The sequence below is a fragment of the Falco biarmicus genome, chromosome 1 (genome assembly GCF_023638135.1).
Source record: "Falco biarmicus isolate bFalBia1 chromosome 1, bFalBia1.pri, whole genome shotgun sequence".
Lineage (NCBI taxonomy): Eukaryota > Metazoa > Chordata > Aves > Falconiformes > Falconidae > Falco > Falco biarmicus.
In genome coordinates, this window is record NC_079288.1 from 106,841,114 (window position 1) to 106,869,002 (window position 27,889).

Genomic DNA, 27,889 nt, shown 5'->3' on the forward strand with positions numbered 1-27,889 from the left:
TTCATCAATGCACAGAAACAGCAAATAGTTTCAGAAAAGAAATGACAGAGGTTGATAGTTGCAAAATTTAATTGTATTCTATTTTGAGAATACAGAGGCAAAGGAAAATGGCAGCAATGATCCCGTATCTCAAAGGGTACACGCTAACAGCAGATACTTAAAGAGCAAGATTTGTCTCTCTTCCTTGTTTTAGGAATAAGGTTTTAACTGATTCAATTTAAAGACTGCAGTGCAGGAGTATTAACCACGTGACTAACATGTGGATTTTTAGGGTAACGGTCTGCAATCATGTCTCATCATAGGGTCCTTGAGGAGAAAACCAAGGCTATTGGCAGTAGGTTGAAATTCTGCATGTAAGGCTTTGCTCCTCCAATCTAAACCTTTCAGGAGTTCACAAATTAGATCTACTTGAAGGTACAGTTTTAAGTTGGAGAAACCACTTGCTCATAATTCTGTTGTTGCAAATTTTACTTGCAACATACTGTACTGATTTCTGTTGCCAATGCCATGTCTCACTAATAAATTATATATTAACTGTAATGATTCAAAGATAGTACAAGTATCAATTCCAATATCATGTTATAAAGCTGAAGTCCTGTATCTGTTTTCACATACCATTGATTCTGCTGAGTAACTCTGTGACAGCATGTGTCCTAGCTAGGGGAAAAGACTAAATTTCACGTTGTGTTCAGTTACAAAACAGAAAGAACTACTTTTTTTTTTTTTTTTTGGTACTACAAAGCTGTACATCTGAAAAGACAAGAGCTTCTTTAAATTTTGAGAGAAGAAGAATGTAAACTTTAAAGGGCTAATGAGTGCTCTATCCTCAAAGGTCAAGAGTGACTTCCAAAACTAGACTGAGTTCTGCAATGCCCACTGAAATACTTCAGGATAACTTCTGCCTCAAACCTTTGTGAATTTATGGCCTTCATTGCTCCTAAACCCAATGGGAACTGCCATTAATACAGGTTCTGTCTCTCAGTTAGGGAAGATGTATGTTTTGTGGCCATCATTCATGAAGCTGGCTACTGGACTCCAGCTGAATTTTAATGGAATGATTTTGGCCTCAGAGAGTTGCAATCTGCAATTAACTGGGGAAAAAAACCCACCACTTTTTCCCCCCACTGTGTTTCTTCCTATTTTTTGTATGTTTTGAATTGTTATATACACTCCTAAGTTTTGGAGAAAAAAGTATTTTAATGTTTTTTTTTTCTTTTTACATTAATTTTGATTTTTCAAGCACAACGCTGTTTGAGATCCACTTTAAGAAGAACCTAAATTGCCTTGCTGTATGAGGCTACTGTTCTGGTCAGCTGCAGAACAAATCCAAAATTAACATCCTGTTCTCCATACCCTGCTCTGGAAAATAGGTATTTTTTGGCAAGGTCTTTTCTATCAGGGTCTTGTACTCTAGGGCAAATTCTTACTCCTGTTCAGACAGCACAAACTGGCCAATCCCTTCCTGGTTCCTGAGAAGAGAAAGTGAATGGAATGGGATATGCCACTGCTAGTCCTCTTTTCGTGGATTTTAGACGATTACATTAATTTTTATTTGAATCCCTCTGACCTTCTGCAGAGACGTATATACACCATCATGCACTGGCATGCTCAGGAGAGCTTATCCTATCTAGAACTATTATCAGAAGAAGGTTTCTTGACTTTGTTGCTAAGCAGGAAGAATCCCAACAATCATTAAAGGAAGTAGAAAGTCTTTAAGATATTGAAGACAATTTTTAGAAGTGTTTCTCTTGGTTGTTATTCAAATTGAGAAAGGTTACAGAACATATTTTTTCCATAGCAAAGAATAAGTCAGCTTGTATGTTCCTATTTTACATTCTGTGTAAGCTCATGCATGTGACTGAATGCCAGGCTCAACCTACGTCCAGAATAAACCTCTCCTGTAGTCCGTAAAAACTGTGTGCAAGGCTTAAGGCTAAATATGGGCTGGGTTTTTACTCTTAAACACATTTTAAACCACGTAATTTCTCAATTTAATAAACTTTCCTTCAGATTTGTAATGTTTTGACTCAGCTTTAACCATCTGGCTATCATGGACATCCGTGAGGTGAGCAAGCAATGAAGTAAAGACATACATAAGCTCGGGTTACTGGGAAGTCAGGGACTGAGTGGTAGTCTAAGACATAGCTAAGGCACATGCAGAACCAGATGCAAAAATATGGGTCATATACTGAAATAGTTGAATAGCAGACTGGAGACCATATACACAGTAGTAGGTAGTAAAATCTTTTAACATGAAGAGACTCCACAAAGCAAGAAGTATTTCTGAGCTACTTTTACCGTAATAGTAACAGCACTTCCATAATGCTTGGCATGTGAGGATCTCAAATCACTTCGCAGTCAGTAAGTGACAGAAAAAAATCAAGAATCAATGTTTTCTTTTGTGCAATACACACCACAAACTTCTAATTTGAAGTTGAAATCTAAGTTGCTCTCTCCTCTTGAAAAAGTGACAACTATGAAGAAATTAAATCATTGCAATTTACACAGAAAAACAAACTAGAAAAAAGCAGGAGAGAACTACTTTCATGAAAAGCAACACAATTAGAAGGTCTATATGCCAATAGGGAAATTTTGAGTAATCGAAGTGGTGGAATGTGGCACCAATGAAAGAAATTAAACTTTTTAAAGAGAAGAATAATGCCTAAAGAAACAATTTTAGGAATGGTAACTGAATTAGGTATCTTATTCACAAAAGCACAAAGAAGAAACCAAATATCAATGAGGTGGTTAGATCTATACTGCTGTATAAAACAGGACAGGGATCCTAGCAATGAGGCAAAATGCCACAAAGCGATTTGTCCATATGACATAGCACTTGGTCTGTGGTTTTTTTGGGGCTCCATGTGGCACCTTGAAGTTCTAAGACACCCTTATTTTTAGTGCCTGTTTTTATTTTTTTAGCTCAAATTATCTGACCTAATCTGATTGCTCTATTAAAATGCCTCCCTTCACAAGATGAAATGTTTCATCTTGACCAGCAAATACCCACAGCATCACATTGCCATTATTAAATAAATTCTTCTTTGTTACTTTTGAGAGGTTTTGGGGTTGGTTTGTTTTTTACATTAAGCCCGCACGTTTTAGTCTCCCAGCTTCCTCTGAAATACTTGCTACTTATGAAAGGTCAGGAATACACGGAATAGAAGCTACCTCAAATCACCAGGTAGGCAAAGTTCCTTTCCGCCAAATACAATCAATTTAAACCGACAGTTGCACAGACTCATCTATAACAGCTTGCTCAGCATATTAACTATCATTCTACTTATCACAGATTTTTTAACATTCAATTAACATTCAACTATCATAGACGTAAGAACCTAATTGCAAAAAATAAATATATGCTGTAGCAAAATTTATGCTTCTCAATTTCCACTAAAGAGTGATAGCTTTATAGCATGAAAATAAGTGTATTTGTTTCATGCCCTGGGATGTGATGTGAGGTTACGTGGTATATCTGAGGGTGTGAAATCCACTCAAATAGTGCTGCAAGACTGTAGGCGAGAGGAAGCCAGATCTGGTGCACTCATCCACACTGCCTCTTGGAGATGGTGTGTGCCAAGTGTTCTGGTACCACGTGCCCTGGTACCTACCGCCTTAGAAGGTCGTGGCTGACATGGGCCACGATTGTGTTAGGAAGCACGTGGACAGTGAAGCGGTAGAAGCGGACACTGGTTCAGTGCTTAGGTTTATTGTCATTCTGTTTATTTAGCAGCGTCCTGGTTTTGGCTTGGGTAGAGTAGTTTTCTTCTCAGTAGCTGGTACAATGCTGTGTTTTGGGTTTAGTATGAGAAAGCTGTTGATAACACACTGATGTTTTTACCTGTTGCCAGGTAATGTTTACACTAAGTTGAAGGTTTTTCGGTTTCTCAGGCCCTGCCAATGAGAGGGCTGGAGGGGCACAAGAAACTGGGAGGGGACACAGCCAGGACAGCTGGCCTGAACTAGCCAAAGGGATGTTCCACACCACAGAATGTCATGCCGAGTGTATAAACTGGGGGAGTTCGCTGGAGCTGGACGATTGCTGCTCGGGGACTGGCTGGGCATCAGTCAGCAGAGGCTGAGCAACTGCATTGGTCATCACTTGTCTTTTTCCCTTTTGGATTTTATTCTTTTCTCCCTCTCTCTCCTTCTCATTACAATTGTTGTTGTCATTTATTATGTTATTTTAATTATTAAATCATTCTTATCTCAACCCACCTTTTTCCTTAATCTCCTCCCTATCGCTCTGAGGTGGTGGGGGGAGTGAGCGAACAGCTATGTGGTACTTAGTTGCCAGCTGGGGTTAAACCACGACAAGCAGTAAAGATGTAAACACAGAGATTACAGCACAAGCCCTGAAGAGGAACCATAGGAGATGTGTTGCTTGCTGGTCTTGTCAGTGCCTCTTCATTGATAAGCAACAGTGTGGTAGGACTGAGGTTCAAAATCTGTGAGACATTAACCATTCTAGAGCTATCCTTAGACTTGTGCCCTACTTGTCCAGTCCAGTCCCATACTACCCAGCTTGTGGTCTCCTATGTCCACCTTCCTCTCCATCCCTCTAATATTTTTTGTGCATCAGGGGTGATGCTATTCCCCCAGAACATCTGCTCTAACAGAGAAAACTGGAGAGACTAAGCACAGTCTGTGCTTTGAACTACACTTGAAATCATAGCTGTAGTTACTCCTTAGGCAGTGGTTTCTAAACTCAGAATTAAACATGAGCAGAACACTGCACAGAAAAGTAACCACAAAAAAAAAATAAATCCTTGCATTAAGAATTAAATACAGTATTTCTGTGTAAGGCCCATAAAGCTGCACCCATACCTGGGATGCTTGAAAGGTACCAAAGATACACAACATTCAGACTTAGCTGCAGAAAGAAAAGTTCTCAACATTTTGCTTCTGAAATACTTAATCATTATGAGTTCTGGTTCTCCTGTAATTGCAAGTCTCTGGCCAACCTGTATCTCACTGCAGGCACTGTAACATTTCCTTTTTTATGTGACGTATTGATTCAACTCAGGAACTGATCCGCTTAAGGTTCACTATGGTTTTGATTTCTGGAAGATCTGCTTCTGCGTGTTTAGGCATCGCATCTGTGTAACAGACTGCCCTTTGTTGTTCCATTAATGGAGTATTTCTAAAGTAATAGTAAAAAATTCAATTACCGCTGTTACCTGCAGCTCCCTCGTTTCCTCCTCAGCAGCAGAAGCATGGTATGAGAGAACCTACAGAAAGAGAAAAGCAACCCTTATTACAAACAAAAGAGCAATGTGATAAAAAGGTATTTTTCCTAGAGCAGAATTCTCAGCTTGCAGCTGCACTGCACTGCATTACATTTGCTGATAAAATCTAGTGTCCACACAGGGCCCACTCTGGTTTTAAGGGAGCACTCTGAAAGCGTACAGGGAGGTATCTGCAGCTTTCACAAATCTCCCACAGCACAGAATCTTCTTGAGATAATTAGGCCAAGAAAATGTAAATAGTTTCTATAAAAGAGCAAAGAACTCTGCTTTTCTCTTTGGAAAGTTTTCATGCCCCACTTTCAAAGACAAATAACAAATGAAACAGCTATAATTATGAGCCTGACATTGTTGCCATAATAATCCTTTCAGGAGTTTCTTCAGAAGGAAAGTTTTGCCCTAACTGAAACTTGGCAAAAAAGTCTGAAAGACAATATGTTTGTTTTCAATTAACAAAATAAACTCATATTTTCTAGCTGTTGAGAACATAGGACATGGAAATGTTATGGATTTTTTTTAGCAACATGAGACTGACTTTTTCTAAAGAAGCCATCTTATATACGAATCTATAATCTGTCTGGTCTTCCTATATTATCTATGAAGTGTTACGGTAGGAGACAGAATTGCTCATCTGCCATATTAAACTGCTCTTTTTTGTAAAGCACTGAGATTATTTTGACACTAATTTTACCACATTTTTATTTAACACGACTTAATACAGGTTTATTAGAGTGTTGTAGCGTTTCTTTTAGAGGCCACAGGGCACATATTCCCCATTTTAGGAATTCTGCAAACACTCTGTTTACATAATGAATATTAGGAGATCCAAAGTCTACAAATTTTTCACTTTCAGCTTCAAGTTATCACCTCTGAGTAATTCAGCTTCTCAGACTAAAGCCCTCTTTAGCTATTAAACTTAACAGTAACCAATTCAAAGGCTGAGACCAGATGATGCTCATCTTGATATGGTTTGTTGGGAGTCTGAGGAAATTGCTGAAAATCTACAATAATGCTGTTGTAACTCCACAAACCAGTTTGTCTAAAGGACTGAGCCAAAATCATCACAGAAAACCTCTGACAAGAAAAGGAAGCCCCTAATCCCCCAAACCATTTCCTCTTCCTACGCAACAGAACAAACCTGCTATGTTGCCAGTGTGTAGCCTCATGTGGAGGAAAAGACACGTTCAGCTCACCACTGAATCTCATGAGTAAAGTTAAAATACAATACCAAATAAAATAGTCTGCTGGCAGATATGGAAAGGAGCAGAAAATTCCTCTGCAACTCAACAGGCCAAATGCTGTTCTCCTGGGGGAGAACAGTTTCTGTTCAGTATCCATGTGAGTAGTGCAATGTGTAAAACAGACAGGGTTCTGGAGAAACTTAGGATCTTGTTTGGGCTAACTAAGGACCACCTAGATTTTGAGCTCACCTCTAACGTCACCATCTGTTTGGCCATGGCTCTTTCTACAGCTTCATACATCTGTGTATTCTGGATGCCCAAGCCACAAAAGATGACGAATGCTTCCAGGAACTGTTCATCATTTCTGTTGAAAGCCTTGATTTTGCCCGAGTTTTCTTCCATCTTATTCACAAGCTGGCAAACCCCTATGCCAGGATACAGAAATTAAAACAAGTAATACAGAGAACTGCCAACATATCACCTATTGTATGGAACAGCCAGAGAAAAATTAAGTCTAGAACAGTTTAGCCTACAGTATAAACCACCAATGTACATCAAAGTGACACATGGGAGTACTGTAGGATTTTCCCCAACTTTTTTTAGAGTAGTTTCACTGTATTATAGAATAAATGTTAACAGGTTATGTGTTACTTAGTAGACTCAAAATTATGTATTAGGATTTGTAAAGTAAAAATCTAGGGCTTTACAGACTTGATTATCTTGTGAAATTCTAGGGTCGCTTTCATCCTAACTTTTATTATTAATAGTATTCTAGATTGACTTAATCCCTAAAGACAATTTGTCCTTTGGAGGCTAATTAAATTTTTGTAACCACGCCAAAAGAACATTTAGGAAAGTCAGAATGGTGGTACACAGAGTTTTCACTTCCTTATTTGAGTCAGTACTGGAAATTTTTTAAAATAAATGAACTACACAGAGAATATCCAGGTTGAGGCTCAAAACTTAAGTATACTCACTTTTTCCATGAGGATGTGCTTGAGTTACAGCCTGCCCCAAAGACTACTGAACTCACCGAAAAGCATCTTACTGAATTCAGCTTGTTAGGTTCAAACTTGTTGTTGATATTTGTGTCCATGTATTCTGCGTTAAGAATTTCTGGACTTTGCTGTGCACATGCCATTGAAAGGTCTGACAGGTAACTTCTACCAAACCTTGCTGCAGCTTAAATCCCTGACACCATTTGAAGCAGCAAGAAGCTCACACATACACCTCCCTTTAGTTTTACCTAGTGGATGGAATTTTTTGCTAAGAAATCAGAATATTATTTAAAGCAGCTGCATTTTAAGTATACATCGTCTGTGGCCAAAACTGCTTTGGGGGTGATTATTGTCTTAAGCGAGTCCAAATGCTTTCTCACTCTCATGAATTAGAGTACTAATACTTTCAAACAAAAACCAGTGTTTTCCTGGCAAAGTGCGAATAATTATCCCATTGAAATTAATAGTTGCAAAATAAAAATTCTGGAAAAAAATTACTAACTGGAAAAGTCTTCATTTTCTATAATTTGCTATTGCATACCTGTTTTTGTACTTCATGTATTTTATGAAGAACATTTTGCAGCAGAAAGAGTAAAATATTAAATATGTATATAGCAAAAGAGGAGATTATTTAGCATGGTGTTTCCAGAACATTCTTAATTTTTAGGTTTTCTTGCATCAGTAGAGCTAATCCTAACTTACACAGGATATATGAACAGAATCTGAATGCCTTACACACTTTACCACCATAAGGTCAGGGAGGCCAGATACGCTCTTTGCTTATTGGTAGGGAAGAAATTATAACGAATACTATTTTACAGTGAACCAACTGAATATAGTCAGCAGCTACTGTAAGGTCTTGTCAGTGCTAATATTTTTTAATAGGATAGTATTTCCAGGATTTCCTTACTCCATATTTACAAACTAAACAAGCTCATTGAGGTTTTTAAATAAAAGGAAGAAAGGTCTTTGAGGGAGCAAGTGTGTATCTTCCCTGTTACAGTACGTAGAAAAGCCAGGGAAAAGAACGTAACACACACATACCAACTGTGGATGTAGGAGAACATTGGCATTGCATGTAGAAGTTTTAATGTCTGCTGACAATGTAACACTGTCCTGTTTCCAAATGACATTTTGTTGCAGGAACTTATTTTAGTATGAGAGTCTCCTCTAAAGAGATCAGTCACAGTATTCTAACTGTAGCTTTAAACTGTTGTGGCAGGGGTTGTGGTATCTGAATATTGCAAACAAGATTCTGAACCTTAATGGAATGAGATTATTAGATACTAGAATGATAGTAAAAATATATTATCCTAGCAAATATGGGTTCACTAAGAACAAGATTAACTTTCCATGGGAAAAAGAAACTGACTTATAAAACTCTGTAAGAAAGTCTCATGAAACTCACTTGATCTCTGTTTAGTACTGTTTATGACAGTGTAATTGTTTCCATAGCAACTGTGATGCATGTAATGAACACAAGAGTAAGACTCAACAGTGATTAAGCCACAAAAGCAAAGGAATTCTTAAAAGACAGCATTTGGATGCACGTAAATGTCTCTTTAAAAAGAGAACTGCTGTAAATATATGATATAGTATTTAAGACACTTTAACCTCTTTCAAAAGCTTCCCAAAGCATTAGGTGGTCCATACAGGAACTCAAAAGTCTTTTATTGTGACGTAGTTATAAAACTACAGAAAGATTCCATAAAGCTTTCACCACATACTTGAAAAATGCACCAGTCAGGAGAATAAAAAAGTTTTTTTCACCTGTCTTGCGAGTAAGATTTGCTTGGGTTTGCTGTGGACAGTTTTTCCCACCCCACACCCATCTACACAGCCCACTTCCTAAAATCTGGGTTTGGGTATGCTAATCTTAAAAATAAAAAAGCAGACTTATAATAATAGTCTTACATAGTATATAGTATGCTAAAGGATCTTCTGGGTATTGTCTCAAAGGCAACTTCTTGACCTTACTCTATTAAAGATCTGAACATTAGGCTGGCTGTGAAACTTTAGAAGACTTCAAAGAACATTTCCCAGTGAGAATTACTCAAGATTTGAAAACCCCACCTAAACAGGCGGCCTGACTGAAACTCTGTTTGAACTTCCACAGAAAATAACAACAGAAAAAACCCTCTATGAGATCAGATGGAACTGTTTTATCAGTAGCTAACAGCATAGTGAAATACCTAGAACTAAAGCAGTTACCAATCTTCATCTTGGTCTTCTAGGGTCTGGCAGAATATTTAAAATAAAGTAATAAAAGAACTCATTAAAGAAGGTGATATCAAATGAAATTTCCAAGAACTCTATTAGGTAAAGACAATGCTGCTCTTTCTGCTTCAGGAGTTAAAAAACAATATCTGTCTTCATGGAAAAGGGACCTCACATTTACTATATACATTGGGTTATGCAGTTTTGCTGTAATTCTCAAGGAAAATTATTTGAAGATCATTAAAAAACACATTCTTGAAATTCTTAATATTTACTTGCCAAATTTTGTAAAGCTGAGGAAGTTGGATTCATGCTGCTATCTAGGAATCGATATCTTTTATGATCTGTTTCCTTGTGGAACTTACTGATGCCAGGAAAGCAGGCTGACACTCATTCTGCTCTTCAGAGGATAAGGAAGTCCTAGTAATTTCCAAAAGCATCATCATCCCTTTATTTAAGGTGAATCTGAAACTCATTGAAAGACTTAAAGCTCATTAAGCTTATTCCCTGACCAGATCCTCAAAACTATTCAGGTATATACTCATCTTTGACGACCAAGACCAGGGTCACCTAAATATTTTTAGGGAACTAGTGGTAACTAGGCTTCTAAGTTAAGCATCTGGGCCTCTGTGGACTTAAGTGATGTCAAATTACTTCTGAAAATGTCACCCTAGGAATCAGTGGTACTACAGCCGCTCTTTAAAAATAGAGGAAAAGCAGTTCTAGAAAAAAGCAAAGGAGCTGCTGCAGACATATTTACACTGGGTAGCTTTAGACACTTAAGACTCTTATGGTAGGACTGTAGGCTCCCTGTGCAATCCACAATAGCACCAAAACTGCACGGCAGCTAGCCTTCTAGTATGAATCTTTCCATAGCTGAGTCTCATTTGAGGAAACTGTCAGTTCAACCTGCCTTTCCACATGCCACCACTGTTCCCTTAAAGTCCAGCACTACCTACAGCTCAGGCCTGAAAAGATTCTTTACTGATTTATGTCTTCTCTGCTTTTCACTGCCTTGTAGAAGATCTACACAAGCAAGAGTGGTAACTGACTCTCTGAACAGGAAGCAGTGAAAATCATTTTACTTACAGAAAATTTTGGAATGCAAAGAAGCCATAAAAATGGTGAAGTATCACAAAAGTGTTGTAAATGGCAACTGATTTCATAAGCAATTTACAGTCGAGGCTGCAGTGGACTTACTAATTGAAAACATGATTAATTAAGGATCTTTTCTCCTGGGCTGCAATTCCATGTTGCTGATATTTTACTTTGGAGCACAGAAATATTTCTATGAAATGTATAAAAATATTTTTTGTAGAGATACCTACCTATCACTTTATTCTTTTTCCCATTTTTTATTGGTGTACACAGCAAACTCTTTATGTGTTGACTTACATTTTCTGCATTGTCATTCTGTTAAACAAACAAAAATATACAGTTACAATTTTAAAGACTAATGTTCAAGTGGCTGAAGTGAAAAAGCTGTTGAGATGAGGTCTACAACTATTCTTGGCTTACATACTGCCTCAAAAAGTAACCATGTCTTCAAAGAGTTTGCACAACTCTTTGGCTCGATGGTGTAATAAACACTGTATCTGATACAAGCTTTGGTTAATCACAATACAGGTAACTATGATAATCTTCATTCAGTAGGATTTTACAGTGACTTGTGTAATTGTGCTAAAAATGTGCTAATTTTATAAGAGGTTATTTCATTAGAAGGTATCACTTCCACAAAAATGACAACTTTGCACCGAAGTGTTCCACTCAGTGGAACTGAGTGCAGCTGAAAAGAGATCAGATATGCTTTAGGAAACATTTTTTACTCTTCATCAGGTGATGAGCTGTAAAAGGAAATGACCTCTCCCCTTTTCAGCATATTCCCTCCCTTAAATTATGGCAACGTAAGGAACAGATGTCATGAAGAACAAGAGTAACTACCTGACAGTAAGTGTGCATTTTGTGGCACTAAAATTTTTGTAAACTCTTTCAGTTTGTTTGAGATGCCTTGACTAATCCACCAATGCAATGAAAGGGGGCTTAGTGGAGACCGGATCATGATCCAAAGAACAACAGGTAGGAAAAATACCACCAACTAGGTCAACGTTCTGCAGTCTTCCAAAGATCTTTTATCCTATCTCATGCCCCAAGAGAAGGAAACTGAATTTATTTGGGGGGTGACAGAGTGGGAGGGTAGAACAAAAAGACAATGCATTTTTTTCAAATACTTGGTGAGAAAAGGACATAGTGCTGCTCTGACTGCTCATGGAATAACGTGGCACTTGCTCAGAAGTACATTTGGTCCATTGAATTGTATGTGACACAAAAAAATGGGTACATATGTTTTAGATCAAAAGGTTATTTTGGTGAGTTCTTAAAAATTATTATTGCTCAGCTTTCTGGTGCTGTGCAGGGATTGTAGACAGTTTCTTTGGAGGCAAATGCACAAACAGTATAATGCTTACCAGTGGCGACAGGAAACGTGACTTTTTAAAGAAAGCATTAAAGAATTATGTCCTGCCAGATACTTTACATGACTCCAGTAACTTAAGTACTACTACTTAACAGTAGCCATTATCAAGAAAGCATATGGAATAACTCGAGAGTACAATTTGCTGTTTTCTGAACTGTAACATATCTGTAAAATCAGCTGTAAAAAAGGATGTAAGAATCAGCATCTCTCCCTAGACCTCTCCAGCAAGGGCAGCTGAGAAACACAAAGTCAAGCTTGCATGAAAACTGGTTTATGGCTACCCTAAGAAGAACCTGCTGTTTCATGGTAAAGCTCAGATGCATCGAAAGTCAAACTGGACTGAATTGGAGGTAAGACCACAGTGCACACTGCTTAATAAAAATGCCTGACCCAGTATTAACAAACAGGAGAGAGATTAAGCAAAAAAAAGGCTTAAATGCTTCTAAGGTGTCTTGTAGATACTTAAAACTTTGTCTCCACTGCACTAACTTTGTTGTTCAGGGAAGAACACATACACATGACTGCTGAAGCTTAGCATTTAGCTTCTGTACTGTCCTTGTAAGCGGCCTGAACCTGAGGCAGGCAACATCACAGCTCTTCCACAAATAAACCCAAGCTGCTGTTCTGCCTCACATCACTACCAAGGTAGTTGAGGCCACCAAAGCATTCAGAAAGCACAAAGTTATTTTTATAAGGTGAGTGAGCATGCTGTTGAATGTCCTCCAAAGAAAGAGGCAAGTCAGGGTTTCTAGGGCACTAGGTACACCTGGGATTTCCCTCATGTCAGGGTTCATCAGATTTCAAAACATTTAGCCTGCAGCTCTGCCTACTGTGGAGATTGCTCCTACACAGTGATGGAGACGCAGCCACTGTGTTTCGAAAAACATTAGCCAGAATTCCTTCTAGCAGTGCTATTATTTTCTTTTTATGAGTTTCTTTTACATGTATAAAGTCACATAGATCCCAGGGAAAAATGCAGAATTCTAATCCTACTAACAAAGTGAAAAGCCTGTTTCAGACAGTTGTTTGGATGACTCTCAAGGTACTAATTTCATTTCAAAAAATGTCTTCAAAAATAATCACCTCTTTCTTTATTGATCTATACAGTATATCCATCTGATACTGTTTTTACTTCCACTCCTGCAGTTAAGATACCTTTGGGCCCTGTACTGCAAAGTGGTGAGCACTCAGTTTCTGCATTGCTCAATCCTTCATAGAAACCCACTCAAAAAACACTCAAAAAACCTTGCACAGAGGAAAAGGGAAGCAACACAGCCTCAAAAAACCTTGCACAGAGGAAAAGGGAAGCAACACAGCTCCCCACTATAAGCCTGCCCCTTCTTCCCATTTCCTGCAACAATCACATTGAACACTGTATTTTCTGACCTTTTTGTTGTGCACCTCAGAAGAGTTTGGTAAAGAGCTATCTGCTGATCATAATTCCTCTCCCCCTTACCACCCTCCTCCCTGAGCCCCTCCACCCAACAGGATTAATTTTAACAAGAAAAGCAGACATCTTTCTAATTTCTGCATTGGCAGGAAAATACAGAATTACAAGTTTGCTTTTTGTTAATGTTGACTGAAAGCAACCTGAGTTTTACCAAGTGACCTTCCCTCCTAACTCACTGGTACCTGTCTGTTTAGTAGCATACCACACCATAAGGTCACACTTGACCAAGTGTGAAGCAAAAGCTCCCTAAGAAAAGTGAAGTTGTTCCTTCTCTAAAACAGGAAAGGATTTGCATCTATAACATTAATCTTTGCCAGAATAAGAAGGGAAAGGAGAAGATAAAAGGGAGGGAACTTCTGAGAGCCTCCCAACATTCACAGTAAATTACAGAGTGAAAACTTCCAACTGTTCCTCACTGAAATGTTTTCCATGGAACATATTGCAAACTCTGCACATCACACTCTTTATTGGAAAAATTAATGTTAGGCTTTTTTAATAATGGCTGTAGGGATAAATCCCTCCACTGGCCACACAGCTCACTGTGTGAGTATTGTACTGTTTCTTCACTGATAACAAATTTTATCAAGCAAATACACCTTCCTTTGTGTTTGTGTAATTCTAACTGTGGCCATTAAATTAATAGAAACAATAAGGGGGGAAAAAATAAGGTTTCAAAAGTAAACAGAAAACATCTTCTGTTTCTGAATTTCTAATCTAAGCTTATTTTACTTACTGTCCAGGGAAATCTTCGGTCTTTGCAGACATCTGGGATGTTGAGAGGCTCCATTGTATTCTTGACATACTGAGCATACATATAATTGATTTTGTTTGTATCATAGTCCCTGAAGGAGACAACATTATTATTATGTGCTTAGTATAAAAATGGGTCATTTCATTATGCAAAGCAGGTAATTGTAATATCTATGCTGTAAGAGGAAAGGACATAACCAATAGATATATAATGGAGATGAGTTCAAATCCTGTATCCTAATCCATCTGTCATCACAATACTGCATGGTTTGATTTATACATTCCGCCATTTCTTTAATATTCAACAGTGTTAACACTGAACACCAGACTTAAGAAATCAGTACGATTTATACAGATGGAGGATAAAGAATGAACAACCGGGTTTATACTGAAATAAACAGAACTTTCTGAAAACAAACTCCATTCACAAATCTGACACACTTGAAAAATCAATACTGGATGAAATTCACAAAACAGAATGCAGCAGGTAACATCTGTGAATTTTCTGCTTCTAAGTTCATTTCAAAGTTTTTCTAAAAGTAAAGGCATAATCATTTGCATGAAGATTCTGTTACTGAATTAGAACTGATTATTCCTAATCAGGACATAAAATATCTTTACAGAAACAGTCATCTCCTACTTTTTTAGCCATGGTGTATTTAATTAAGGCATTTCAATTCTCTTGGACCCTCTGCCTGCTCTGGAGGAGGACGCATATCCTAATAATAAACCTATTCCCATCAAGCTCCTGTAGTTGCCCTCTGACATTTGACTTGACTTTAGTTATCCTTCGGATGTAAGGATGTTCACAGTGCTGCAGGAAAGGAATTGTTATGTCGATATTTCACAAACTTGGTTATATAAGACAGTGCCCCGCAATTCTGAAAACCAGTCTGATTTAGGATTTGATTCAGGGTCCTTGATCACATAATAAGCCTGAAAATTTATTATTTAAAGTAATACTTTCTCATCTAATACATGTCATTGTATCTCTGCTACTGTCCAAACTCATGCCCCTCAAGCATAGCAGAAATTCTAACTCCAGCAGCTGACTTGTACTACAGTCCTTGGCATATTAATTGTGCTGTCTCATGAACAGGATTCAGATATGCAATTAAGCTTCCAAGCTTCCTTCCCTATTGGTTATGAGAAATAATTTACTGATAGCCCATGCAAGCAGTAATTTACATTCTGAGTCCATTAACTAGTAACTGTTAAAGGGATAATGAATAGGAAGGGAAAATTCTCTTCATCATTCCCATAGCGTAGAAGAGGAAGTAAATGGGAACTTTCTCACCCTGTGATCTCACTAGCCTGTTTTACCTCTGTACTTCCTGGTTTTACGCTGTCTAAAATCACAATACAGTTCAACAGCTTTTAGTTGCTCAAGCCACACACTTTGGACATAATTTTCTAATACATGGAATTAAATTTAATATAATAAATATTCACTGCAAAAAAGCTCAAAGGGGTACAGAAGTCATGATTTTCTCTCTGCACACTGTATCTGTAGTAATGCACTTTATAAACAACTGTCTCACTCTTGACATTTGAAACAACTGTTTTTGATGGCAGAGAAAGGTAACGGAGACAGTAATTTTCAAACTTCAGTACAGAGGTTCAGACTAAATTTGGAAACTATTTAATTGGGCTATTTTAATTCAACTGTTTCTATACCTTTCTCTTCTCCCAGTTGAACTTCTTAATGGTTTCTCAAAGATGACTGAAAGTTAGAACTTTAGGACTTTATTCTTGATTTAGTCAGTCACGTTCTTTGAGTCAGCTTCCCTATCTATGAAATAAGAATATTGATTAAAATAATAAATTAGGATTAGGATCCACTAATGTGTTATGTGTCTGCTCTACAACATAGACATCTACACAGATTTCTTACCAATCAGTTTTAGAGAAGCCCACCAACTTAAGACTTTTACTTCTCAATTTTGTACAGTCCCATAGATTAGCCTTGTGGTACAACTGTGTACTCAGACCTGACCAAGTGGAGAGATCAGGTCCTACTCTCCTGTTCTGCTCAGTGCCCCTTCTAAGGCAACAGAATTCCTCTATGTACATTTCAGGGTAAAACCTGCGCTATAAAAATAGCAGTAATATATGGTACCCAATGGAAATAAGGTCCGTTATTACGAACAAAAACATTGAAAGCATAGTTTCAACATTCTCCTGGGATGAACAAAAGTTTGTATTCATTGTTTTACCTCTTCAGATTTTCAGCTGAATCTTCCAATTCCTCAGATTCCATGTGAAACACACTAGAAAATGAATCCTGGAATATCAAGAGGATAGTTTAATATATCAGTGTATAAGACTGTCATAAGTTAGAACAGTAGTATTAATGAAAAGTTTGTTGCAGTTATCAAAACCTATTATATAATAAACTTCATTTCAAATCTAACAGCAAGCATACAGGATCCCAACACAAAACTATCTTTAAATATCATTTAAATACAACTTTAAATATCATTCAAGTGTCTTGAATCTCTGGTGATCGCCCTGAGAAGAAATGCCAGTATTTACAATCTGTCAGTGCAGAACTTTAACATTCATTCGGTTCTAGACATGCTTTGCTTGGACAGTTGAGGACATCAAAAACTTCTAAACATATTGACTGATCTCTGTGTTGCTTTTCATGCAGCTTTTCTTGACAGTCAAGAAGCCTGAATGTAGAGAGAAATTAGATTCTCTCTGTACTAAACATTCAGACTACAGATTTCAAACTAGGTGCTGGAGTTTATCTGACTGGCAAGGACAGTGTGAATATGTGAATACAAAAACTATGTAAATTCCTCTTCTGTATTCTTGTGTGCAGAAGTGACTCATTTAAATACAGTGAGAGGTGGGATTGTGGCAGATGATCACAAGTGCTGTGTGTTATTGCTGTACTACAGAACCTGGAGATGCTTCCTCACTTCCAGATCTTAGTAGACCTGTATCTATAACAAGTAGTAAAACTAGCAATCCCAGTACAAGATGGAGGCATGCAACAATCTCCTGCTCCTTGTTCTGCAGCTTATTTTCAATAGGAAGTAAACACAGGTGGGCAGACTGGGAAGGGGTTGTGCTTTGCTTCAGTGAGCCAGGATCCTGAGACAGGCCATGATTCTGTTTAGATACTTTGTTTAGATATTCCCTGCTTAGTTATACTCCAGAAATAAGAAGTGCTGTCAAAACTGATTCTGCACAGGAAGCAACAGCCACATTTTTTTCTCCCAGCCTTTTCCTTTTTTCTGTCACCCACCAGTAGCCAAGACAACTAGTTATGAGAGTTCAACATTCAAGCTCTATGCCACAGAAGAGAGCTTAAAACCACAGTTTACCTACAGGTAGTGCAAAATAGCTGCATAAATGGCAGTCTGGCCTATGCAAAGACTGAAACCTCCCATGTCAACACCTAACCCGAGTAGGCGCTCTAATAGAAAAGACAGAGAACAAAAAGGTGCAGAATGTAACTCTGGGTTTGAATTACAATTGAGTCAGAACGGAGGGAGGCCCACACTGCTCCCAGGGAATAAGTACTTCTGCCTTTAGACAAAAAACATACTCACAGGACAATCTTCATCCACTATGAAGATGGTACACCTCTGCACTTGCATGAAGGATATTATAGTGGCAGCTATCTTCTTCAGAATTACTTCCAAAGACTGCTGCTCTTCAAAAATCAGGCTGGCAAGATCAAGAAGCACCTGGGGAAAAGGTCTTTTGTGAAATTTTGACTAACTGTGATTTAAGCAATAATTATCATTATTCTTCTTCTCTTCCCTGAATCAAGGAAGCCAACATGTATGTCTGTGACAAAAACTAAGTTTTGGCTCTCACACAGACTGCAAGGTACATAATAACCAGCTTGATGCTTTTGATGGAAGAAATAAACAGCATAGTTAGCTGTCTGATGGTTTTGGTCAGAAAGACAGAATAGGTTTAGGCATTAACAATTCATCAAATGAAACCTGAGAAATCCACACAGTTATTTGTCCTTAGGAAACCAACTAGTTTCTCATGGCTCATGTGCATTCTGAAAACAGTGATATTTAAATTTCTTAAGACTTTTGAACACAATTATCTGTTGTAATTCTAACAGATCCTAACGAACTTGTTTGGTGAAAACATCCTTTAGATACAGTCTGCTGTATTTCAAAGCTGCTGCCAAAGAACTTAGCTGCTCAGGTAAGCTCACATTATATTCCTTTTTACTCACAAAAAGCATGGAGCTAATTTGAAAAGATTATCCAAATTTGTACCAATTTACAAACACTGATAGTTACTTGGAAACTCAGACCTACCAGAAAATTGTTAAAACAACATCTGCCTACTTGTTTCTGCAAAATCTTTCCATACCATATAGGCAGACATATTCATACGTAAAGGCCATGGCATTAATGATCCATCTGTGATAAAGATGGCTGCAAAATACAGTTACATTAATCAGAAGGAAATTCAGTTTTCCATCTGATCATTACTGAAAGTATGGTTAGTGACTATTTGTAGTTGTAGTAAACTAAAGGAGCAATCTGTATAACCTCTACCGCTCTGTACAGATAATTCCATCTGAAATTTCTGGAGCATATACATCTCCAGTTGTGTATTATATACAGTGAACCACAGGATAACTTCAGGCAATATCAAGTATATTGACATGGAGTTAATTTTCTGACATGTAGTTTTACCTTCCTCCCCTTGATAATCCACTTCTCACAGTCCAAGCTGGAATGTGCCCAGCTGCTTCTCTGTGCAGTTAGTTAGAGCTTTATTAGAGATACACAGCAGCCAGAGTAATTAAAAATAGCCAAGGACTAACTACCATATGAGAAATATTAGGAGCAGGCACTGATTACTAGCTAACCACTGTAATACCTGTATTCCTGGGACAAACCTGTTAACCATACCTGATTACGCCTGTTCTCAAGCAAAGATGTCTCATACAATTGAGCGTTGTGAAGAACAATTCCACAGAATGCCAAATATGCAGCAAAATCCTGAAGACAAATGAACATCAACACCTCATGAAGATTATGTCTTACAGCTTCTTAACTATATTCAAAGATAAGCTACTGCAATTTTTTGTTCTCGCTTTGAAGTATTAGTTGGTATTTTTAAGTTATTTTTGGTGACCATACATTCAGGTGTGGGCTTTTTTCCCGTTACTCATCATTTGTTATTTCCTCAAGAATCTCTTCTTTCCTTTTTAAATAGTGATCTTCACAGTTTATCCTGGTAAAGGTAGGATTGATACAAGAAGCAGCTCAGAGGAATCAAGTGATTTTGCAACAATGCATATTTAATCTAGAAAAACTGAGTGCAGACAACCAGCCTCTCTCATTTTGGGGAATTCAGTCTCTTGGAAAGTAGAAATAAAATTTTAGTAGTATAGCAAACCCACACTTTTTCCCTTTCAGAATGGGATTAATTCTGATATCCTGCAGATATTCAGTATCCATTCTGTTGTAAAGGGGAAGTCTTCAAAGGGAAAGGGTGAATTCTGGTATTTTTATTGCTGAGAGTTAAGTCAACTTCCTCAGCGTGAGTGCAGCCTGGTTTTCACTATGAATGTGAATTTTCAATCTGAATGTGAAGTTGGGAAATGTTTGGAAAGCAACTTCAGTGTAAGAATTAGGAATCAAGGTGCTGTCTACTCTACTGATTCTCTCATATACTGTTCATAATTTATCCAAAACATTTTCTCATCCTGCAATTGTTATATTGAGAAGTGATACATTATTTAACAAAGAATCACTGCATGAATTTAAATATTCAAAAAATATTTTTGGGGAATGCCAGGAGAGTCAGAATAAATAAATAAATAAAAAATTATGCCTACTAAAAGTTGTGAAACTGTTTTACAATGTATTTCAGTAGAGCAAGCCTGCATTTCAGAGATGTATGAGAGATGCTATGCTGATCCAGAAATTAAAACTATTTCACATCCACACTTCTCAGAGCCTCATAAAGAAAGAAAGAAAATCACAGTATTACCAGGTATTTTTACTTTTTCAGAGATGTTTAATTTTTGCGAACTTTAAAATTTCTGATCAGCATTAAATGTAGTAACATATCCATCCCCCATTCCCCTGTGAAAATAGAAGACATAAAGGTCCAGCTTTTATACCTTTTCATCTTGTTCAGTGAACGTGCCTCCAATTCCAGATTTCTTATTGATTGCTTGAGCTACACCAACAACCTAGTGTATTCAAAATGGAGTAATTAGATAAATTTTAGGAGTTTGTCATTGGATTCTATTTCTAGACTTATTTATAGAAGATAATAAATGATCATTACAGGTATTCATGTGGTTGACCTTTGGATAAGAGAAGATATTTAAGCCTGTTTTTTCCCAGTTTATTCATGTAACAAATAGCTGAGAATGAACCTGAAATATCAAAAGAAAAAAAAGTGGCATGAGTCCTGGATACTCTTACAAAAAGGGGTTGATTTGATCCAAATTTGATTCTCTAAAATGGATTAATCATCTCCCTGAAAGACAATAATAGTGTGTGCTTCTGTAGTCATAAGCCAAACCACACAACAGCTCTCTGAAGTTCATCTGCTTGTGTGTGTAGAAAACACCCTTCCTGCCAGCTCTGACAAAATTTCCAAAACACAGCCTCCTTACAGGATCTAGAGTTTGGCTACAGTGATCTTTTTGCATTTTGTATCTCCCTAAATCTGACCAGATTCATTTTCATCTGCTGAAAAATAGTATACAAAGGTTGTGTTCCCGCCAGACCCAAGTTTGTCACTCAAACTCACTACGTTTTTAAAGGTAGGCTTTTACTAAGACCACATTAAACAAACGTTGAGAAAAGTATTTTTTTATGCTTCAGCTGGTAGCTGGACTGTCCTTCTTGCCAAGACATGCTGATACCTTGCCATTTAAAATTATTTTTCCTATGGAGCAACTCAGAAAGTAGGGAGGAATCTTGGTTTACAGGTAGAGAAGCGAAGCAAAGGGTATAGTCATTCACAGGTCCTGCAGGACATCTGCAGTGGACCAAAGAAGCAAACTCATATGCCCTGATCAACACTAAAGGCTTTCCAGAAAGTAGTTCTGCACATGGCTTAAGTAACCTAGGTTTCAAATGGACAATGTAATAGGATCACCAGCCAAGCAGCTTCATGAATTAGGGCTGCCCACTTAAGTAAATTGGTGCACAGATAGTAACAAAGAGAGTTTATCTGAACTAGAAAAAAAACCACTATGATTTATGAAATAAAGACATCAACAGACCAGCCCCCTTTACCACCTATGTAGGCTAGTCTCCTTTTAGGTTTAAGTGGAAGAAAATGGAATCCATGTAACAATAAACCAAGCCAGATTACACATCTAGTTTCGTTCTTACAAAGTTCTGTCTAAATTATGTTAAATCCCAAGTTATGCTTTTTTAGTACAGAAATAATCTGTGGTAAAATTGGATTTCAAGTTTCTGAACATAATTCCACGAACTGGGAAATTAAAACATGATTTCTTACAAAACAGAAAACACTCCCTTTAAGGACAGTCAATTACAGCCCAATCTGCTGGTGCTTTGATAACTTTCTACACAGAGAACAGTTAGCCAATAAACATGATCTCTGGATAAAGGATGTTGGTTTAGATTTTAAAAGAATGTGAAATGAATGTGGGAGAATAACACAGCTGTTTAAGCATGATGCTTTTGTTACTGCCAGTCTTTGTGGAGTTCAGTTCCGCATCCTGGTGAGAGCCTCCCAGGAAATTAGTCTGCCTTGCAAACAGAAGAACTCCTTATAAAAATGAAAGTGAAATTCAGATCTTTGCTTAGTACTGATTCCAGTTTCTAAAGGAGGCTCTAACACCAACGTCTGGGGACTAATGAAACTGGGTGGTTGCTTTGGAATTCATATTCAACATAGACATTGATAATGTCTGGTAAGGAGACACTGGTTAACTTGGATCTGTTTTTCAGAGCCCAAAGAAAACCAGAGAATATAAAGAAAACTTTGTAAAAGTCAGCATGAAGAGAAAGTGAGCATGTCTTTAAAAAAATAACTCATCGGGGTAGTCTTTCTGTAGATTCCCCACTGCAGTTATTCAAGCTGTGTACTGGCAGTGACCATTCTGTCCTGTAAACTAGTTTAAACTTTTGGATTCTGTGCTTATCCTTGTACTTCTATGCTTCTACTCCTCCGAGTCATAAATTATCCATGTAATTTCACAGCACACTAAAACTCGAAGGCTTTCAGGAAAGACAGGTTACTTTCAGTTGAGATATTGCTGACTATCACTGTCAGTAAGGTGAAAATGAGGTTTTCTAACTCAAATATTTTGTCATTACATTAAAAAAGGTTATTTGTTTCTAGTATTATACTACACATTACTAATACACACTTTTGTTCTCTATTAAAATAAATTGTTACTACGACAAATGTTTCTCATGCATAAACATTTCCTAGATGATAGGCTTTCAAGGCCTTAGCCTTTCCCCAATATTATTATGTTTCCACTCCTTTGTAGACCTTGCAAATCATTACTAATCTGACTTTAGGCTTAAAACAATTGGAAAAAGTATAGTTTCCTTGATTTGTGAAGTAAAAAAAAAAATAAATAAAATATTCTGATTGTTAGTGAGTAATGACAAGTTTCTATAATTGGTATCAAGAGCGGGCGCTATACAGTGGTGAACCCAATGATGACGGATAAGAAAGGGACCAAAGTAGATGACCTTCAGAGGAAGGTGCCAAGTGGAGGGTGGGGGCAATTATTTCTGAACTGCTGCTTACATTGGTACCCAGAAATAAAGCCCACAGCTTATGGTATCAAGGTGAATAGCGACTTGCAGCACCTGGAATGGGTTTAGGTTAAGGCAGAGCTGAAAGAGGAGCAGCACCAGACCAAGAGGTTGGCAAGGGAGGCTGGAAACTGGGAGGAGCTACAAGTCATTCACTAAACCCCTGCACTTTCTTGCAGTTAGACCGTTCATCTATTTAATTAGCTAAATATCATCTGCTAAACTCAGTAAGTCTGCTGTGCAGTAAACTCAGAGGCTGGAATGTGCCAGAACAGGTAAAGCCCACCTAACCAAGTACAGTAACATGAAAGAGTACGTAGTAAGAAGCCATAAAGTACATAAAACTTCTGATTGTTTTTAGATTTTTTGGGCAAGATTACAACAAATGATTGACAAAGCTGCAAAGAACTTCCTTTGTTTGAGATCCAAGCAGCATAAGACCAATGCAAGGTGTTAATGATGGTATATTTTTCATCTTGCTTTTTTGGGGATAAACAATATCAGAAGAAAAGAGTGTGGTGTGCATGTATGAAGAGTTGTACTTAAATTAATCATTAAATTTATAGTTGATAAACTGATGGAAAGCATACAGTTTTGTTTTTGTAATGGAAAAGATGACAATTTACTAGGTCTCAGCCAAGCCTTCCCAAAAATACTGATGTCACAAATAAGGTCATTGTTCTGCAGCGTAAATCACTGCCAACTGTGGGCTCAAAAATGTCTGTCTGAAATAAAGCTTAACTGTCAGCTCTATTCTATACAACCCAGTTTTTCCCAGTCAGCTTTTCATTTACTTCAGTGAGGAATATGTCTTATCCAGTGAACTTTCTTAATATAATAACAATGTACAACCAGCCTTACATACTTCTGTAGCAGACTTTGAATAGTAATCAAATCCTTTAACCAGTCAATATGCTTTCATGTTAACCTACATGTGCAAAGATTAATGGTTAGGCCTTTTCTCGTACCACTGTCTTCTGTGGGTATTTATTTATTTAATATTTTTTTTTTCAGTTTTGATCCAACATGAGCTGCGACAACTTTAATGAGGTCAGAAGCTTTTTAAAGCATCCAAAAGGTGAGTGCTTTTGCCTTGTGTAAACACACCCCCTCCATGAAAGGAAAGTCTGTGGTGCTTAAAAAAAGCTATAAGAAAACAGTAAAAGGACCATATTAATACAGCAGAAAGACTATTTAGAGGTTTCCTTTATCAGAAATCTGCAGTGCTAATATGTTAGCAAAGGCATGTGTTCCAAGAGCAATGGTCATTTTTGGTCTTTGTTAAGATCTTTAATAAAAGGTTTTAGCTGAAGAGGGAGGGAGTAATGAAGAGAAGAAACCTGCTAAAAATTCATGGTTGTCTTAATGATGCTAAAAACTTTGTGCAGATGCAATTTTTTTTGTTGTTTCAGTGGCATTTCAAGCTTTTAAAGACAACTTTGTAGTATGTGCCATTTTTTCCCATACAAAATAAGCAGTTCTAAAAAATAAATTTGTCCAAATTCTGGCCTCATTTCCTTCACTACAAATTCCAGTGAACTTCACTAAATTCTGTAGAATGTGCCATAGAAACAGTAATGAGAAAAGCCTCAGATGGATAGTATTTAGCCATTGGAGTCTTGCTGGCAACCAGGTAATTAAGAGAAGATGTAGGAAACTCAAGAGGATCTGTTCCTGTTACTAAAGTAATTACATAATTAGGACAAAAGTAAATCATGTGGTAGCATTTCAGGCCACTGAGAACATATGCCTACATTTTAGAGAATACTAAGCACAGTATGAAACACAAATCCTCATTTATCTAACTTAATATAAACAAATACAAAATGACAGTAGGCCTAATCTGTGATCTCCAGGCTGGGAGTCATGTTTGCACTAGCAGAAAAATCAAATCCAAGATGACTGACTGCTCTGAGCTCAGCTATACAGAAAACAGTCAGATAACAGGTACACTAAAAGTATGAAATTTTTGTGGCAATAAACAAGGCATATCTGAGATAAAGCTTGGAGAATACTAAAAATATTACAGTCCACTCAAACAACTGCTCATCAAAACACTGTTCCAGTCTAACAAAAAGGTGGTTTTTAAGTTACTTAAGCACAGTGTTCTGTGTATCTTTAATTCTCTAACAGGCAGGCACCAAGTGAACTTTTTGAAAATTGAATGCTGTAGCAATGAAGCAAAGGTATGTATGTTGGAAATCTTGTCTTTTTCCTACTAGGCCTACAGAATTATCCTGTATATTCCTTGTTCACCCAATATAAAACTAGTAGGAAAGAAAGGGGTTAAAAACAGCAGTGAAAGGGGATGACCACTAGAAAAGCTTAAGGTAGTATGGCAGACTGAAGAAAACCAAGACTAAGGCAGAGGAAAGACTGAAGTATCTGCTTATACTTTGCTACCTGTGAGCTTATGGCCTAATCCCCAAAGTAACCAGTCAGCTGTTGAGTGCTATGCACTTTTTCATGGGTTTCACCTCCAGTCTGAGTAGGTAATTTTATATATATATATACACACACACACAATACAATGAGATTATAGAATAAGGTATATCTATAGTAGTCATGCAGTTCCTAATGAGAACCTTCATCCAGGTTTGCTGTATTGAAAGCACAAAAAGGGTGGCCAGAGAGGAACAAGCTGTATGTAAAGGACCCCTTTAAAGTCTGTTGGAACAATTCCCCTTGGATGAGAAACCAAGAACTTCTGTTATTTTCCATTCAGATCACATAAGACAAACATAGACCATGAAGACAAAAAGCAATTCTGATGATGGAATTGTTCTCTCACTTTCAGTCCCAAAAAGGGAGAAAAAAACCCCTCCAGCAGTTACTGTGTCAATATCCACATCTGTTGTACCACATCTGAACACAGGTTTCCTAATTGTATTTTTGCTGGAAACACAAGTAATATTCAAGTGCTGTTACTTGTTCTGTAACCTTTCTTCTTGATCGTTACCTGTTATCCCATTTAATAAAGCCTGATCCACATTACAAGGAGACATTTCTTCTCGTTATCACAGAACTTTACTACTATTTTCTTGCAATAGCCATCTCCTGCCTCTAAAAGTATCAGGGTACCTACACTATTTCCCAGTAGATGATGACTGATGACATCGGTGCTGATAACTCTGCTCTGAATTTTATCTGGATTGTTTCACGCTGTGATTTTTTTACTCACTAAGATTACAGGCCTAACTCCGTGAAAGCTGTTCCAGCTCTACAGGCAGCTAGGGCCCTTTTTAGTTTGTTCTTACTTCAGCTGACCTAAAAGTATAATTAATACAATTTTGCTTCCTAAGATGTATTTTTTTTTTTTAATTTACTTTGCTGGTATGTGAAGAAAAATGACATTAAACCAAAGAATGGTAACAGGAAGAGGGAAACTCAACTTTCCTCTCATTTTTGAATATGGGAACATAGCTACTTGAGAAGACAAAGTAGTTTTAACCTTACTTTGTTCTCATGGTCTTGTAGAGCTTTGATTCAGGCTTATAAAATTATCCTGCAGGGACAGAACTGTATTTACAGACTTTCATTTTTAATCAACAAAACTTTCAAATCCTCTTCTATCATTCACGCCAGCAGTTGCCTGCATGATTTCCAGCAGTCTAGCTACTATAACACATGTCTCAGCATAAGCTGAAAATCCAACTCAAGAAGCAAATTACTGATCTCTATAATCCTGCCGCAAGACTGCTACTGAAGCCTGAGTTAGTTTGCTTAAAGTTGGCTTGGCTAGATCTACGCTGTCCTGCAGTGACTGCAATGTATTATACCTGAAGTGACCACTGTGGGAGAAAGTAACTTAGCTGGCTCACATGTCTGGTCACATTTTATACAATACAATTAAACAGGATATTTTCAAAGGCTGTTGTAAATAGACTAGCACCCCCGATTTGTTGGGAAGAGCTTCCCAGTGACAGGAGATAGGGCAAAGTAAACAACAAACTGAACAATTGGAGTGAGCACTGCCAGAATAAAACAGTTCCCTAGCCAATTAGTAGGAAGTTCAATCTTACATACTCTGAGCCTGGGAGGTAGGTCTCAGTTAATTCAGCTAAAAGTTCCAATATGAGAAAATCCTACAGATTTTAGTAGAAATTAAAACTGAAATTTAATTTCATGGAAATTATTTTGCACAGCTGAAATTAAAAAAAATGCTGAAGTAACAAAAAAAAATATGTCATTCCTGTAGATGTTCTACAGGAGCTGCAATGACTGTGCATCAGAGACCATCCATTGTACAGACATTCCAAAGCAGTTAAGAGAGCTGTACTGAGCAGCACTTCTGGCTAACTCCACAAGCTGGTTTGAGCTTCCCTAGTAAATTCTGTCAAATTTTGCTAAAATAACTGTTTGTTTACAAATGTCTACAAAACCAGATGGAGAAATCTGAGGTGATAAGTATTTGCAACAACTTCTGTAGGCCTTTTTCTGAGTCTCTGAATCCAAGACGAAACAAAATCGGAAGAAAGTGCCACTGCATTTACTGACTTCATTACAGGAGCTCTAGAGGGCAAATCAGTACCATTTGAAGCTTCTGAAAAATTAAAGGTTTAAGGATACACCAGGAATGAAAGCTGCTTTTTGAGATACACAGTGCTGAACTGCCACAAACTTCAGTCTTCTGCCAGTAGTGGCAAAATCCTGACTTCTGTATGAGCACTGTCGCACTGAAATGGTTAGCACTAATAGCTACAGCTCAAGCCTGTGGCCAGCAATACCAGTTTCCTCTTGCAAAAGTAATAGCCATGGTAACTCTGTTGCACAAGGTGGCTAGCACTAACTTTTCTGTTGTGGTTTCTGTACTAT

At 37.5% G+C, this 27,889-nt stretch overlaps 1 protein-coding gene across 5 annotated transcripts in view; it reads right to left on the reverse strand.

The window, feature by feature from the left end:
• Positions 1 to 27,889, reverse strand: part of PDE5A (phosphodiesterase 5A) — a 139,691-nt gene that overhangs the window by 20,561 nt on the left and 91,241 nt on the right. For 4 of the 5 annotated variants that reach the window (XM_056357634.1, XM_056357621.1, XM_056357647.1 and 1 more), the window contains 8 exons: positions 20,437 to 20,508; positions 19,217 to 19,306; positions 17,879 to 18,016; positions 16,532 to 16,599; positions 14,299 to 14,407; positions 10,971 to 11,055; positions 6,677 to 6,852; positions 5,172 to 5,231 (listed from right to left, as the gene is read on the reverse strand). In XM_056357634.1, coding sequence (XP_056213609.1) covers positions 5,172 to 5,231; positions 6,677 to 6,852; positions 10,971 to 11,055; positions 14,299 to 14,407; positions 16,532 to 16,599; positions 17,879 to 18,016; positions 19,217 to 19,306; positions 20,437 to 20,508 — 798 coding nt within the window. The remainder of the gene's footprint in view (positions 1 to 5,171; positions 5,232 to 6,676; positions 6,853 to 10,970; positions 11,056 to 14,298; positions 14,408 to 16,531; positions 16,600 to 17,878; positions 18,017 to 19,216; positions 19,307 to 20,436; positions 20,509 to 27,889) is intronic. The other variant, XM_056357625.1, reaches the window with a different exon arrangement.